This window comes from Passer domesticus, chromosome 1 (assembly GCF_036417665.1).
Source record: "Passer domesticus isolate bPasDom1 chromosome 1, bPasDom1.hap1, whole genome shotgun sequence".
Classification (NCBI taxonomy): Eukaryota; Metazoa; Chordata; class Aves; order Passeriformes; family Passeridae; genus Passer; species Passer domesticus.
Window position 1 is genome coordinate 149,802,452 of NC_087474.1, and position 15,807 is coordinate 149,818,258.

General features: G+C 40.2%; 1 protein-coding gene and 1 non-coding gene across 9 annotated transcripts in view; one reads left to right on the forward strand and one right to left on the reverse strand.

Moving 5' to 3' along the window:
* Nucleotides 1-13,713, forward strand: part of TBC1D31 (TBC1 domain family member 31) — a 23,722-nt gene extending 10,009 nt beyond the window's left edge. For 6 of the 8 annotated variants that reach the window (XM_064395850.1, XM_064395839.1, XM_064395811.1 and 3 more), the window contains 15 exons: nt 246-422; nt 1,192-1,271; nt 1,375-1,521; nt 1,798-1,931; nt 2,935-3,068; nt 3,650-3,829; nt 4,809-5,041; nt 5,647-5,796; nt 6,985-7,120; nt 7,984-8,058; nt 9,800-9,937; nt 10,756-10,950; nt 11,359-11,509; nt 12,562-12,678; nt 13,362-13,713. In XM_064395850.1, the coding sequence (XP_064251920.1) occupies nt 246-422; nt 1,192-1,271; nt 1,375-1,521; nt 1,798-1,931; nt 2,935-3,068; nt 3,650-3,829; nt 4,809-5,041; nt 5,647-5,796; nt 6,985-7,120; nt 7,984-8,058; nt 9,800-9,937; nt 10,756-10,950; nt 11,359-11,509; nt 12,562-12,678; nt 13,362-13,498 (2,184 nt within the window). In that variant the 3' untranslated portion in view covers nt 13,499-13,713. The remainder of the gene's footprint in view (nt 1-245; nt 423-1,191; nt 1,272-1,374; nt 1,522-1,797; nt 1,932-2,934; nt 3,069-3,649; nt 3,830-4,808; nt 5,042-5,646; nt 5,797-6,984; nt 7,121-7,983; nt 8,059-9,799; nt 9,938-10,755; nt 10,951-11,358; nt 11,510-12,561; nt 12,679-13,361) is intronic. The other 2 variants (XM_064395818.1, XM_064395861.1) reach the window with 2 other exon arrangements.
* Nucleotides 13,714-15,006: 1,293 nt separating this feature from the next.
* TRNAM-CAU (transfer RNA methionine (anticodon CAU)) lies at nt 15,007-15,079 on the reverse strand. The gene has a single exon. It is a non-coding gene; the product is annotated as a tRNA-Met (tRNA).
* Between the last annotated feature and the right edge of the window lie 728 nt (nt 15,080-15,807).

A 15,807-nucleotide genomic window follows, 5' to 3' on the forward strand; every position in this document is an offset into this window, starting at 1 on the left:
ATAACATGATGTGTGAGTTACCTTGGAAGCTACATAAATCTTCCCATAGTTAGAGCAGTTTTATTTGTGGACATCATTTTCCAGGAGTATACAATTTATATCTGTTTATTTATAGTATAAATGTGTTTCTAGTCTTTTTATGGCCATCAGACTCAAAAATGTGGCATATAAAATAAACAATAAATTATATTTCTGTGTAATCTGTTTTACAAGATTTTAACCAAGGTATTTGTACTTAATACTAGCCTCCACCATTCATGTTCAGAGTTGTAGAAGATGGGCCCAAGTACACACCAGAGGCAAATAAACTGATCACAAAAGTGACTTCAGGAAGGTCAAAGCGGCCATGGAAATCCAACCAAAGAAAAATTCAAAGCAGATTGCTAAAACTACAAGCAAATACATCACTTGAAAATAAAGAGGTAGGAAGAAATTGCAAATATTTTGTCCTTCAGTCTGCAGTGTTTATATTTCATTGCCATTTGCTTTAAAAAATAAATTCAGGCACTGAAGCACTTGTATATTTGAGCAGAGCAGGGATTAAGGAAATTTTAGTACCATTTTCGCTCTCTATTTAGTCCATACTCCTACAGTATGTGACACAGGCAGAGCTGCCTCCAGTCTGGGGTGCCTCTGCAGTTGTTCAAGCAACTTGTGACACATTTGGTATTTGCTAGATCTGATCTGCTTCCCTGCAGAAAGCCAACTGGCACATCTAAAATGTCTGCCTAGAATCCATTTCCTTTTTTCTTAATTATTTAGAAGATGAATTACTGTTACATTTATTCCCCTCTGTCATGATGGTGCCATTTTCTCTGTCTTTATCTTGTGCCTTTTATGTATATATATATTTCTGTTTATGTGTCACCATATGATCTGTTTCTTATGTTAGTATTCTTTATGGTTTGCTATATCCATCATTTAATTGTACATAGTTCAGTCTCAGTTGGGTCTGATTTGATCTGCTTCTGACTGAAATCAATGGCAGCTGTTTGAGTTCAGGAGACAATAAATGATTATTAAATTACCTTTTTGCTGTTGTGAAGTTCCCAGGACTATGTAGCAGACAGCAATACATGTTTGATTTTTTTCTTTGACACTATGTGATAAACTTCAATATTTAGCCACTCTCATCAATTAGAGGCAAAGAAAGAGAAAATGGTTATTTATTGTTGATCTCCTGTTTTGTAGAATGAATTGCCAGGTGGATTAAACAAGAAACGTCTGCAGGCCTTACTGAAAGGATTTGGAGAATATCCAGCTAAGTACAGGTGTTTTTTGTGTGCATGTTCATGCTTGCACAAAATAAAATTGCTTGTGTTTACTGGCCTATGAAAAAGAATTTCCTTGACTAAGGCTGCATTTTAATTGCAGGATGTTTGTTTGGCGTTCCTTATTACAACTTCCTGAAAACCACTTGGCATTCAGTAGCCTGATAGATAGGGGAATCCACAGTGCCTTCGTAAATATTCAGAAAGAGTATCCCATCAAAAGTGGGAAACTGCTGAGAGTTCTACAGAGGTAAAATATATATTTGTATTAATTTAAAATATTACAGATTTTTATTTTCATATAGTCATCTGAAATGTATCCAGTAGCTGGAAGCAGCTGTAAGAAAAATTCTAAAATGACATAGTAGTGCCCTCATGCAGTTTTGCTTTGGTCACTCATACAATCCTGTATCTGTCTTGAAGTTCACAATCTTTCCATATTGTAGTTGTAAAATACATGCTATATTTTTGTTTGGTTTTGGATCAATGTTTCCTACACAACATTTTTTGGTTTGCCTCTGTACAGGACCTTGTCAGCCTTAGCTCACTGGTCTGCTATCTTTGCTGAGACACCTTACATGCCTTTGCTAGCATTCCCATTTGTAAAATTATTCCAGAACAACCAGCTGATCTGCTTTGAAGTTGTTGCTACAGTAGTAGGTAAGCAATGATTTAAAAAACTCAGATATGCTTCAACATGTTTAAGCTTCCCAAAGCAAAAGAGCTTTTCCTGCTGAAATGACTAAGGTATTTCCTTATTTATAGGTCACCATGGTGTTACCAGGAATTAATACAGAGTTTTAAACAAAAACCTCAAAATATGAGACTTCATTTTGCAGTGTTTATAGCAAAAAGTTAGCAGTTTTAACAGTGTTTCTAAAGTCTAACTGAAATGTATCTAGCATTTGCAAACCATATGTATCTAGTGTAATTATATAATAATAATTAAGTCTCTGAGACATGGGAAAAGTAGTCACAGCCACCCACCCCACCTGTCACCTGCTCCCAGCCAGCAGAGAATGATCTCTTTCAAGGTTTGAATGATCTCTCTCAACTAAACTCTGTTTAGTTGTCTTGAGCATGTGGTAACTCAAAACTAGACATTTGTCTGAACACTGGCTGTGGCAGTCTTCTGAAGAAACATTCTAAATTAAAGTGCTTTCCACTTAAATTAGTTGTTGCAGCTGCTGCTAAGTCTACAGAAGGTATGTGCTGCCAAGCCTACATGCCCACTTTGCAGCCACATGCTGTTGGTGAATAAGTATCCAAGTTTACAGAAATTATTCTTAGTACGTTAAAAATTACTTGATGCAGGCTGTAGTTTTGTGAGACAGCAACATTGATTTAAGTATTCCCATCTGCCTCCCATGCCTTATTCCCACAGCTCACAGATTTTTTTTTTCACTTTGTATTTGAGCCAGATCAGTTCTTCAGTCTGGTTCACAGTGTACTGACACAAAAACTCATGCCAGTGCAGCTGGAGGAGCAGTGTACTGTGGGAATGGTTTAGGAATACTCACAGGAGATGGGAGTATCTTAAATAGGTTTTGCTGCCTGAAACAACATCTTAAATGCATCAGCTTGATCACCCAACTTCAAGGTTGTCATGAGTCTTTTGCTCTGGATTGCAGTGGATTGTGTTCAGCTTCTTGTTCTCTTTCAGTTAATTTTTGTCAACACTGGTTTGAGTACTTTCCCAATCCTCCAGTTAATATCCTTGGTATGATGGAAAATGTTTTGGCACATCATGACAAAGAACTACTTCAGCATTTAATAAAATACAATGTGACTTCACAGGTAATAGTCTAGACAGCTTTTGTATACAAAAATATACTGCAGTGAATAATAGTGCACTGGTCTTTTATTTTTATATATTTCTAGTTTGGGGGAGTTTTCATTAAATAACAGTGAATTATGTGGGAATGTAAGGAACATATATATCGTTGATTTCCTATTGTTTTTCCTTGTCCATGATCATGTGTATGCTACTTTAGTTCTTTAGAAGTTCTTTGCTTTCAAGTCCACATTGCTTAAAAATCTACTCATCAAATTATAAATGTACCTTTTTTTAACATGGACATAAGTGTGATGAATTAATTTTCCAATCCCTGTTTATCATTAGGGATGATTTTAGCTTTACAAATCTAAACAGAACATTTAGACATCCAGTGAAATAAGAAATGTATTTGTAATCAGCCCAGATTAACTTTGAATGTTTAGAGTAGGTGGTGAAACTTATCTTGAAATGTTCTGTTTATTTCCTTTTTCATAAATTAGTAGATTCTTGGTATAAGGGAAGAAAAATCATATTATTTCTTTAAAAGGAATGGTAAAATTGTACTAATGGATTATTTTGTCAATTTTCCCAAATAATTCAGGTTTATGCTTGGCCTCTCCTAGAAACACTATTATCTGAGGTTCTAACAAGAGAAGAATGGCTGAAAGCCTTTGACAATATTTTCTCCAACCATCCTTCATACTTTCTAATGATTGTCGTTGCCTATGTTATATGTTCCAGAGCTTCCTTGCTCCACTGTAATCAAGCAGCAGATTTTGAGGTAAACATTTTCATATTTCAGTCAGTCATGTGGAAAAGATGTATGAAACTATGTATCTGTTGTTAGGTTACAAGGAGGTCCGTTTCCAAATTAATATCTGGTACTTGACAAATACAAAATAAATGAGTAAAATATTGAGCAGTTTCCTGCAGTTTCATGCAAGAAGAACTTTAAAAGCTTTTGTAAGCTTTCTAATGTCCCTAAAGGCCATTTTTAAAATTTCAATAGTTCACCAAGCACAAAATAATTCTGTCTCTTTTTTGAGGATCTGGTATGGACTTCTGCCTCTGGAGATGATACACAATAATTCTGTGATGTTGTTTCATTATCCTCTTGTCAGATTTTCAAAATTAGGTAGTATTATTGGATGTTCTCTGAAGCTATATTAAAATGTTTCCTTATGTTTAATGTTCCATGGGAAGAGGATTCTTTTTCTTATGAAAATATCTGTGTAGGCAAACAAAGTGTTCCACCTCTAAAATGTCCTTATGAGCAGCCAATTTGACTGACATCAAGCAGATAACATTATTGCTATGTTTAATAATGACCATTTAGGGATTTTCTTGGTGGATAAGATCTTTGACAGGAAGAATAGTCCTGCAAGAAGAGAAATTTCTGACCTTCATGGCTGAAGACTGAAAGTCAAGGCAGGTTTATCCAGTGGTAGGGAGTCACTGTTGGACACTCTAAATTGACACCCAGCTTCCCAAATCCCTTACACAGCTGCCATTTGAAGAGAAGGAAAAGAACCACAGCATCCTTTCCCACCTTGAAGAAGTTTGGCTCAAGTCACTTGAGCTGGTGATGTTTTAAGAATTGGTAGGGAAAACTTAAAAAACTTTTTAAATTAACTACTGAAATATAGGTCTTGGTAATTTTCATGATAATTCCCAAATATGTATTTTAAAAATAAATATATATTTATGTGAAAAAGTGCATAATCTTGTGTAGAATGTAAATGGCAGCATGTTTCTTACAGTATTTCTTTCATCATCGTAACAACGTGGACATTAATGTTGTGATTAAGGAAGCCTATCATCTTATGGAGGCTACACCTCTGGAAATCCATCCACAGCATATGCTTGATGACTTCACACCACTTACAAAAGGACAGTACCCTGTGTTTAATAAATATCCCACGTTCATTGTGAATTATCAAGCTCAGAAATGGGAGAAGATCAGACAGGATGAAATTGAATACTTGCGAGAGAGGTATGAGTGAGAAATTGAAGACGGTCTCAGACTGGGAAGTACAGGTGGAATAATTGGCTTTGTATATTGTAACGTGTAGTCTTGATAAGAGAGATAAGAAAATTCAGGAAAAGCACTTGAAATAGCTGCTAAAGGTTGACAGTTACTTGGTTTTACATGTTTTTACTTAAATAATTAGTCTTATCTTAAATAAAAAATGCCTGCTAATAACAGAAGATATTGGGCCACAAGTGACTGAACTTGGAAGCTCATAGCTAGAGCCTAAACCTCTGTTGACCTTGTGGGCCTCAAGTTTTGAAGGGCCAGGAGTTCTTAGCTTGCTATTGAAATCAGTGGGTACCATGATGCCAAGGCATCCTTAGAAACCAGTTTTTGTTAAGAATGTGGGAAGAAAGTACCTGCACTCATCTGTAATGCCTGTTGTCTCTAACAGTCAGTGTGGTACCTCTTCATAATATACTTTGTCACTACAAAGGGGATGCCATATTCTTTTATGTCATCTCATTTCAGCAGCTCTTTGCTAGAACTGTCATCAATTTCAAAATAATCAAGTAATTTCTTGATATCTAGTTTGAATGATTAACGTGTGACCTCCTTCCATGTAGACAATTAGCACATGAATCAGAAGCCAAAGCACAGGAACAGAAAGCAGAAGATGAAGCCTGGTATCGAAAGCAGAAATTACTTCAAGAAGCTGAAGAACAGAGACAAAAAATCCTACTGGAAGAAGAGAAGTTGGCAGAGCAGAGACAGAGGTATTAGAATACAGGAAGCATTAGGGGTCTGGCTACTGTAGCCTTCTATTACATTTTTAACCATGAGTAAAGGAGAAATAACCACTAATTTGTATAAATTGTAATGTGGGATAACTGTGGTCTGCTGGGTCATATTTTGGTGTGGGAATTAAGTGATCTGGGTTGTGTTACCACCTTGCCTATTACTCCCTGGAGGGAATACAGCAGATTATAGGTCAAGTCACTTCATATTCTTGTGTCAGCTCCCAGCCATTTTTCTGGTTCCTTCAGATTGGGAAGTGTCTTAAACAGTCAATTGCTGTGTGTCTGCACACTGAGACTTCAGACTTGCATTGCGGGCAGACCCACACTGCAGATACAAGAGTTGCTTATAGGATCAGTGACTGTACACAGTCTTGCACTTCTAGTGGATCTGGAAAAACAACTGCTTTGTGTATCAGTTTATAAGCAAAGAGGTGTGATATAATGAAGCTGAACCGTAAGTCTGTATATTTTGCGGCTGTGAAGGTTTAAGAGAATTTCAACATCTCCATAATTTCTTAGATGAACTACAGGTAATCCTGGAATCATTTAAGTGGGAAATTACCTTTAAGATCATCAAGTGTAACGGTTAACCCAGCACTGACAAGTTCACCACTAAACCCTGTCCCTAACCACCAGGTTTTGAGCACATCTCCTAAACCTCTGTAACCTGCAGAGTTGGTGGTTTGTTTTTTTTTTTTTAAGAGGAACAGCAAGCCTTTATTTACAAACTAATCCTTGAGTTTGTGGTTTTGTTCCTTGAAAGAGTTTGATATTTACCAAATAAATTTGGGACTAATTTTGTGCAGCAAGAGGTACCAGACACTGGCAGTTATTCTAAGGAATAGTTTCCAGTTTTGGATCCTTGCCACATTAAACTAGTACTTATTAAAATGGAGCAGAAACAGGGCACAAGACTTCAAAGCTTAACTGGAGATATTGCCATTAGAAGATGTGTGTCTGTGAATTTAATTTTGTCTCATAAATGAAAACTGGACATTTTACAGGAAAGAAAGCAGCCATCCTAAGCTTTGTTAAGGTGGAGATGAGCTCATAGTGATTAATGGCTAACTGCATTGTGTGTTTGTGCTCTTTGGTACTGACCTTTTATATATACACGGTATTATTTCTGTTATTTGTTTATTTCTGTTTATTTTGGCCTTGAAGGCTTGCTGTTGTGAAAAGAGAACTGAAAGTAAAGGAACTGCAACTTTTAGATGCATCAAGAAGGCGTTTTCTGAACTACCAGCAAGATCAGGTTCAAATGGAACTGAAACGTCTCAATGACGAAATTGCAAGAAAGGTTGAGTATTGCTCAAGCTATTATTTTCTGCAAGGTTTAATAGGGAAAATAAACAAGGAGAAAAGGCATAACTAAAATTTTAGTTGATATACTGTGAGCCCAGAGGTGTCTTTAGCATGAGGCAGACTGCTTCAAGTGGTAAATGCATTATTTAACAGTTAGTGGCAGTGTTGAAAAATGTAATGAGCTCCTTAAAGGACTAGTGAATTCTCAGCTGTCTGTAGGCTGTATGTCCAGATTGCAAATTAACTCTGCCATTGATTGAGAGGCTCCACAGTGGCCTCAGGCCAGGCTTGGCCCTGCTTCCGAATCACTCAGGCGGGCACCGTGGCATGCAGTTGTGCCATGAGAATGGTGCTGAGAATGGAAGGTTTTGCATCTCATGGGCACATACTGAGCCTTTGCAGGCCGTTCCTTGTGTCTCAGCAACACACTTTGCAGAGCACAGTGAAGCTGGGGGTGGCTGTTTCTGCAGTCAGGGCACAGTAACACACCTTAGCTCCAGCTCAGCACAGGTTCTGCCAGGTGCAAAGCAGCCACTTCCCCTTCTGCCTCCTGTCCTCCACAGCATTCTGGCTTCAGGGACTCCTTACTCAATTCAGAGCTGCATGTGGCAGGCTTTTAACATCAGTTCAAGACTGGTATTTCCCTAACATAGCTTGGCTGGATGCAAAACTCTTCTATGCCTCTTCTCCACCTTGCCCTGTGCTTTTGTTGTGCAGTATTTTCCATTCTTCACATGACAGAAAATTAACCAGAACTTAGGAGTGTGAGGGTTTGGACATTCTTTTTGATAATGTTTTTTTTTTTTTAAGCAGAAGAATTTCTTTACTGTATTTTCATGTGTTTCTCTTCTCCACAAGGCATCTATGAGACAGCAGGAAACAAATGCTATCCAAGTTATAGAGCCTGAATCACAGAAACAGCTTTTTGAACAGGTAATTATTTATATATTGGGAACTATACTAAATACAAGTATTTAATGGTTGTTCATTTGAAGTTCTTAGATTTGATTGTGTTCATGCAACCACTCCTTGTGAGGAGAAATGGGGGCCTGGAATTTTCCTCTTTTTTGTCTTTTATGACTTTTTTTTAGAATAAATCCCATGTTGTAAAAGCAATAATACAATTCACTGTTATCTGGGGGAGTTTTGGCTGAAAAAGTCATATCCTCCCCATTTTATTTTCCTCTGCTGAGGAAAATAAATCATTTGGTTGCTGGAGGGTTTAGTTGTGGGCTCAGCTGCTTGAGGGAAGTGAGGAACATGTAAATAAGAAATAAGTGTACAACAATGTGTCCCTCATCCAGAAACTCCTACCTTTTCATCTGTGATATCCAGACATATCTGCATTTTCTGGAGAGAGCAGTATAGCAGATTGATGTAGGTGATGAAAAAATGTCTAGTTGCCAACAACATCATTAAGCAAAAAGGAGTGGATGGTTCATCAGGAATGTGCAGTTCCTTTCTGAAATGACTGATTTATTCAGAAATATGGCTATTCAGTTATAAATAGCTTTAATCAGTAATTCTGTTTAAAAGTTAAATTTCAGTTAATTATTGTAAATAATTATTATAAATTACTGCAAAGCAAGGATGCCAATGGAAGTCTTTAGAAATGTTCATTTTGGTTAAAATACTCAGTTAAGTGTTTAGAAATCAAAGCTACATGTACCCATCTTGAGTTTGTGTAGATCCAGTGGAATAAAGGAGAAGTAGACATCCAGCTCTCTGACCCTCATTTTGAAACTTGTCATTTTTTATTTGGGTTTTTTAAAGCTTTTGGTCATAAACTTGTTATAATCCATATTGAGCTTAACTGGGCCAAATTTCTGTTAGCATTTATTTATTCAATACACAGCCAACTGTATTGTGGCTACATTTACACAAACCAGGCTAAGCTCATTTGTATTCCAGTACATGTAAAGTCAGCTCTCTAAGGAACTAATTCTACAGTGATCATCCTCTCTAGGCTAGAAAGGTAGCAATTATTTCACTAGCTGAGGATCTCTGTTTGCCCACAAGAGTCTGTGCAGAGAGGCTTTGCACTGTTTGCTGCCGTCAGCCAGGGTCCCTACTCCAGCTTCAAAGGATGTTGACTTTGCCTCAGCTGCTCAGTAGATTCCTACAGGCCTGGGAAGGGGTTTTAACTTTTGCAGAAAATTGTGTAGATGTGCCCTGGTGAATGTGAAGAAAAGGTGGTAAGCTGAAATGCTGTTTCTAGATCTGCTGCTGGGTTGTACTGCTTGGGCAAATCATCTCTGCGTTCAAGCTGCAGATGTGTTTACTACAAATCCCAGTGCCCTGAAACACACTTTATAGTTATGAAACATTTTGAGGTTTGGGCTAAAATTTGCCATAAATTGCAGAATGTTTTCATGATGAATCTAGTTCATTTAGTTTGGAATTCTGCTTTTATTCTCCACAGTAATCTGGAGAGTGGAATTACATCCCTTGTCATGACTCAGGCCACTGTTATGACTCATGCTTCATCTAATTCCAAGTGGATAAAACAGCAGGGTCTATGACTTTTTTGGACAGTTATGATATGCAGTGGGATGAGATGTGTGGTTATATTCAAATACTAGTTTAATGAAATTTTAATAAATGTTAAAGAGATGGAATTACCAATGTGAGCTGGTAGCTTAGCAACCATAATTTTTGTTTGTGTGCTTGGCAGCATCTAATCAAAGACCAAGAGGTAGTTACAAAGGAAATGAAAGAAGAGATGGAAGCCCATCGAAGAAAGATGGATCTGGAAGATCAACGTGTTCAGAGATTGACAGAAATAGATAAAGAAATACAGAAACTTCATACAGTAAGATAATTGGATCTTAACATGTGTTCTGGGGAGTCAATATGCTAACTTATACAAGTAGTACAGTATTTTGACTGTAATTAACTAGTTCAAGTTCATATGGAAATATTTTCTACAGAAATCTCATTTATAGATACCTATATTAATAGATTAGGATTCTGTGCTTAAAGTTTTGAGATTTCCAAAAATCTGACGGAATTGCCCAACAGCTGTATAATATTGAAATTCTCTGGACCTGCCAGAAATAATTATTTTTTACTTCTTAAAACTTAGAAAGCATGTAAGACTCAAAAGTGCTTTTCAAAACAAGTCATCCTCCTGATAAGGAACATGTTTTGTTTGTAACCATAACAAAATAAAAGATAGCCTCAAAGGAGATTTCAGTTGGTAGTACTTGGCAGGAAATTCAGCTATAGAAGCTGTCTTCTAGATTGCAGTAATGAATGTGTGTAGCTTGACATTAGGAATTGCTCAGATTTTCAAGCTCAGAGCTTGTAACTGCACAGTTGGAAAAATAGTTGCAGCTATCCCACTGCCCATATGCTTGGCATCTGCATTTGTGTATTGTCTAGAAATAAACATATGGGTCTGAATTTTTGTAAACAGCATTTGATTTTTGGAAGCAGATGGATGTGGGTGAAAGTATTGGCATTCAGGTATCAATCTTATGTCAGCTGCACCTGTTAGCACAGCTAGTGGCCCTAGCAGGGACATCTGACAGGGATCCTGGAGACACCTCAGTTTGTCTTGCCTGGTCTGTAGGTAAGGCTGTGCAGTTGGAATAGACTGGATTTCTGTTAAGAAAGATGTTTTGTTAGGTGGCTGAAGAAAATCTAGCCAGAGCTGAGCAGAAGCACACCGACACCGACGGGAGGCTGCACCCTCAGCGGAGACTCGGGCGCGATGACCAGGACCGGGTGAGGCACTACAGAGAGATTGTCAAGCTCCTGCATGACAACAGGGTGAAAGAAGCTGAACTGCTGAAGGCCATGAGGGAGACAGAAGGAAAAAAGGTATTTGCATAATTTCTTTTTCTAAGTGGGCCTGGCAAAAATGTAACAGACTATAACAGGGAGTGCAGAAAGCTGAAATGTGTTAGAGAAGATTTTGTTAGAATTCTCCTTTTCTGTTTTGACTGGGAGTTTCTGGAAGTACAAGAGTGAATTGGTAAGGATGTTTTAGCCTTAGGAAAGCATATTCCTATTTCTGTAAGTTCCTTTCATTTTTATTCTCTGACCCAAGACTTCTACTTTTCTCCAGATGTTTGAATGAGACATTTTTCAAAATGAAACCTTCACACAGCTGACTACCATATTTTGATTTTAGGGTGAAGTGTAATCTGTAATAATGCAGATGGTTCTGTTTGTTGGTTTTTCCTTGCAACACATCTGTTGAAGACATTTACTATCTCTGTTGCACAGCAGGAAGATGTTGTACAGAATAAAGCTCAACTGGAGGAAGAGCAGAAGGCGGCTGCTGCTGCAGATGGGCACAGGAAGCAGTTCTTAGATGACAAAATGAATGATGAGTTAGAATTGGCTGAGAAGCTGCAGAGGGAAGATGGCTGTTTTGGTGAGCATGTAGATAACACAGTTCTGTGTGGATGTTGGCATGAAGCATTCAAATGACTGAATACAAAGGAATTGTCCAATATTGGGGATAAACTTAAGCATAAATCCTTTATTAAGCACTCCATAAGTACTTTTTGGCTGTATTCTTTCATTAAACAAATGTATCTGTTTTCCAAGGCCAGACTTAGAAAGCAAGCTCAGTTTGATACCTATCAAATGCAGCAATATAAATGGCATTTTGGTAGGAGCACAGGTCTAGCTCATCTTAAAACAATTGTAAAATCACATCCATTAGAAATTTTCTGTCAGATAATGTTGTCCAGTGACATACAGTATTATACCAAGAAGTGGTATAATACTGACATACAGTATTATACCAGTAAGTGCTTTTATATACTAGTAAGTTTGTTAAAAAAACAAACAAACAAACCCCAACACATTTACGTGCTTCTGGAATCGGTCAGTACATCCTTCTCAAGTGCTGCATTTGTGTGTTTTTGCAGGTATTTCTCCTACCCCCCCCCACCATGCTTCCCAGGCTTGCATAAAATCATTGATTAATATTAGGGTTAGGTGATTAGTATTGCTTTGGGCAAACTTTTTTAGCCTTTGTCCTTATTTACCTAATGTTTTAGTATGGAATATTTTGCAACTGCGCATAATTAAAATGGGTGGCTCCTAAAACTACAAGCATGAGTAGCCATATTCCATATGATCTTAGTGGCCTGTTTGTCAGAAGATTTAATTATACAGGAAGAAACAGCACATGTAATTTCTTAAAGAGCTGCAATTTCTTAAAGGGAATTTTAAGAAATTAATGAAATTACAGAGCTGTAATTCCTTAAAATGAAATGCTGTGATGCATAGCTTTGACCCGGAGAGGAGAAACATTGACCTCTAATTCTGAGCAAATTGTACTTGCCATTAAATGGAGTGGGTGATTGTTCTAGCTTTGCTTCCTGGACAAAAACTGTTTTACCTCCAGCTAGAAAAATTCACTAGAAACTTCAATATTTTTAATTTACAAAGAACCCTACTTCCCATTTGCCACAGAGAGACTGCACGATTTAAAGGCCAGGTGTACAGAGAGGGGGATAGATGTCCAGCAGATGCCAAGGTCTGGAAGCATCTGTCTCAACGATTTGTCTACATTAGCATCATCACCACACAGTAAGTTTTTAAGTTAGGAGTCTCTTTCACATTTAGTTTCAGAGCATTGCTGGAACGCCCGGCTGTGGGATTGAGTCATTAGCTGTGTAGGTGTTTAGTGGATAGTAAACCAGTTTATTGTTGTGTTCTCTTTCACACCTGCAGAAAATGTCTTTGCTCCCAGGGACGGTGCAGGTAAGAAGTGCCTGAAGTGTGTCACATTATGAGAGTGGTCCTAGTAAACCTCAGCCTAGTTTAGTTGCATTCTGACCTGATCAGTTTGCACATGCATTTCCTGTCTTCATACCTGTTTATGATTTGGGAATGTTGAGAGGCTGTAGAGCTCTTTCATAAAAATCTGACTGGGAGTTATAGTCAAGAGTAAGTCTAATTTCCTCTGGTCTGTCCTAGCTACTCTGGCAGTGAAAGCAGTTTTAAATTCCAGTGCACCTTATGTACAAAAGCCTGCAGGCAATGGGAACCTCTGGACCTGCTGTAGCCCCCATTAGCATCTGCCCTGGTAGCCAACAGAGGCACTGCTTTCAAAGAACTTGCTCTTACCAGTCTGAGGGCTGCCTCACATCCAGTGGTACTGAAAACCAGCATTTCTCTGCCAGAGATGTCTGTTTTCCAACGGGTATTTGTAGTGTTTATGGAAAACCACTAGTTGCAGTGTTAAGTTTCTTGCACTTCGTTGTCTTTAGCCAGCAGACGAGCAGAACTGGCACGCCAGGAGCGGGAGCTGATGGCAGAAGTCTGGCGGCTCAGACGAAGGCTCACCTCACGGGCCCAGGCCAGGCACCCTCCAGCTCGTTCCCCAGCTACAGCGTGGTCACCTTGAGATGATTTGTTCTGCACTTTAGCTGCACTTTCAAATTATTAATCAGTGAAAAGCTAATAAATATGTGTATAGTGTGATCCAGGAGGGACCATAGACTTATTGAAGGCTTTTGGAGATATTTTTATATAAGAAAAAAATCCTAGCTAGAGAATGTGTCTTTTGTTTGTAACGTTGTTATTTTTTACTTATAAAATAAACTCATTTTTTACCATCAAGTTGCTGAGTGCGCAGTATTTGTATACTTCTGGTGGCTGCCCTGACTTGAGGAAACAAACCACTGTTCAAAATGGTGGTTTTGTCAGTGATGTGGAAGTGGATTCTACAAGTTGCAGCAGGGAAATTTGCAATCAGAGAAAAGAATCCTTTCCAGCAAGAGCCAAACATTGAAACCAAGGCCCAGAGAGGTGTGGAGCACCTGCTGGAGAGGCATGTAGTTGTTACACATATTAGCAAGTTCATTTCACGAGAAAGAATGGGAGAGAGGATCTAAACAAATACCTTGCTCTTCATAGTGTTTGTGGTACTGATGGCTAATGCTTTTGACCCAAGTCAAGAACATTACGTGGTGTTACAGTAAAAAGGAATAGGGCAAAGTAAATTAAAGTGAATCATCCATAATTGCTACACACAGTGCTGATACAGGGGTAGACTTGGCCCTGTGAAAATATGAGGACTGGAATCTTAATTTGTCCTGCTTCCCCTGGGGTTTTGCTGATGCTCTTTGGGGCAGCAGTATGGGAGCAGCCCTGCTCATGCTGGCCCTGGGGGCTGAGGCACCGGGCAGACCCAGGATGGTACCTCTAACCAGCAGCTTTCTGTCACCTGGGGCGGGGAACAGCCTCTGCTTCTCGTTAAATTACATGAAAACCTAACAGCACAAATGTACTTGGTTTTCCTTGCCTTAACATCCTCTGCATCTGGAAGTAGAAAGAGTCATATTAGCAGCAGCCAGAATCCATGGAAATCTCATTGCAGCCCTCAGCAGAGTGTGGAGAAGAGGCATCATTCCTTTTCAAAGGGAGAAAAATGCAACAAGCCAGCATCATCTCGGAGGCAGAGGGAGTAGATGAGAAAAACTGTATTTTTCTTGGAGTTTACATACAATCATTTCGGATATTTAAAGGGAAATAACAAACCCACTGAGGTTTTGGCCTGCACCATGGGCTAGATGTATATGTGCTTATGGTTTGTAAAACCTGCCCCTGAGCACAGCCTGACCTCGGGTGTGCCCACTGCCACCGCAGGAGCCATTCCCCATCCCCACATCCCTGCACGGGCTCGCAGACAGCCCAGGGGCTGAAAATCGCTGCCAAAGATACAACTGCACAAGTTACCACCGCGAGCCCAGCACCTGCGAGAGCTGTACCCTTGACCTGGAACCGCCGCTTCGGAAATCACGACAGGCACGGCCTGGAGGTCCCCGAGCGGCTCGGAGCGCGGTGTCGTGCGGGTCTGTCGCGGCTAAAAGCGCGGGGGAGGCGGCCGAGAGCAAAAGTGCTGCCCGCCGTTGCCCCGTGTGAGGATCGAACTCACGACCTTCAGATTATGAGACTGACGCGCTACCTACTGCGCTAACGAGGCGGCTGAGAGCAGGCTCTTCGTGAGGGCTCTCGGTCCTGCCGGCGGCCTCGCTCCCCGCCGGGGCCACGGGAGGACACGGCACGGCACGGCACGGCACGGCCCGGCCCGGCCCCTCGTCCGCCCACACCGCTCCCACCGGGCCGGGTCCTGTGCTGGCCGTGCGGGGACACGGAGCGATCATGTGGGGTGGCAGTGTGAGGCACCATAGTATAACCTGTGAGGAGCCCCGCCGTGCCCACGTGGGGGACCAGGGTGACGCTGAGGGACACCGGGGTGGCCATGAGAATTCCCGGCCGAGGAGGGGAGGGCCGTCCCTGGCCCCGATCGGCATTGGCAGGGCTCAATCCTGCATGTCAGGGTAATTAGATGGCATCATTTTCGGCCTAATTGCGCAGAACAGGTCAGGCGATAATTAGTGACTTTCGGCCGCGTCTGGCAGCTGCGGGCGGATGTTGGGGGCGGAGGGAGGGTCGGGGTAGGTTTTAAAATCACCCCAGAGCTCAGCACGGCCCCGCCACCGCCCCTGCTCGGCCCCACGTGGTCGCTCCGGGATTAATATCCGAGCCATTTCATACTCTTCTGCGTTTCGTACATCTTTGTCTCATCTTCACGTATGAATTTTTTTCTTCCCCCCACCCCACAGGACACCTGACATAGCCCCAGAATCTGTGAAGCTGCCCTGAACAACTGTCCCTGAAGACAGCTCCCGAGGCCGGGGCGGCGGGACC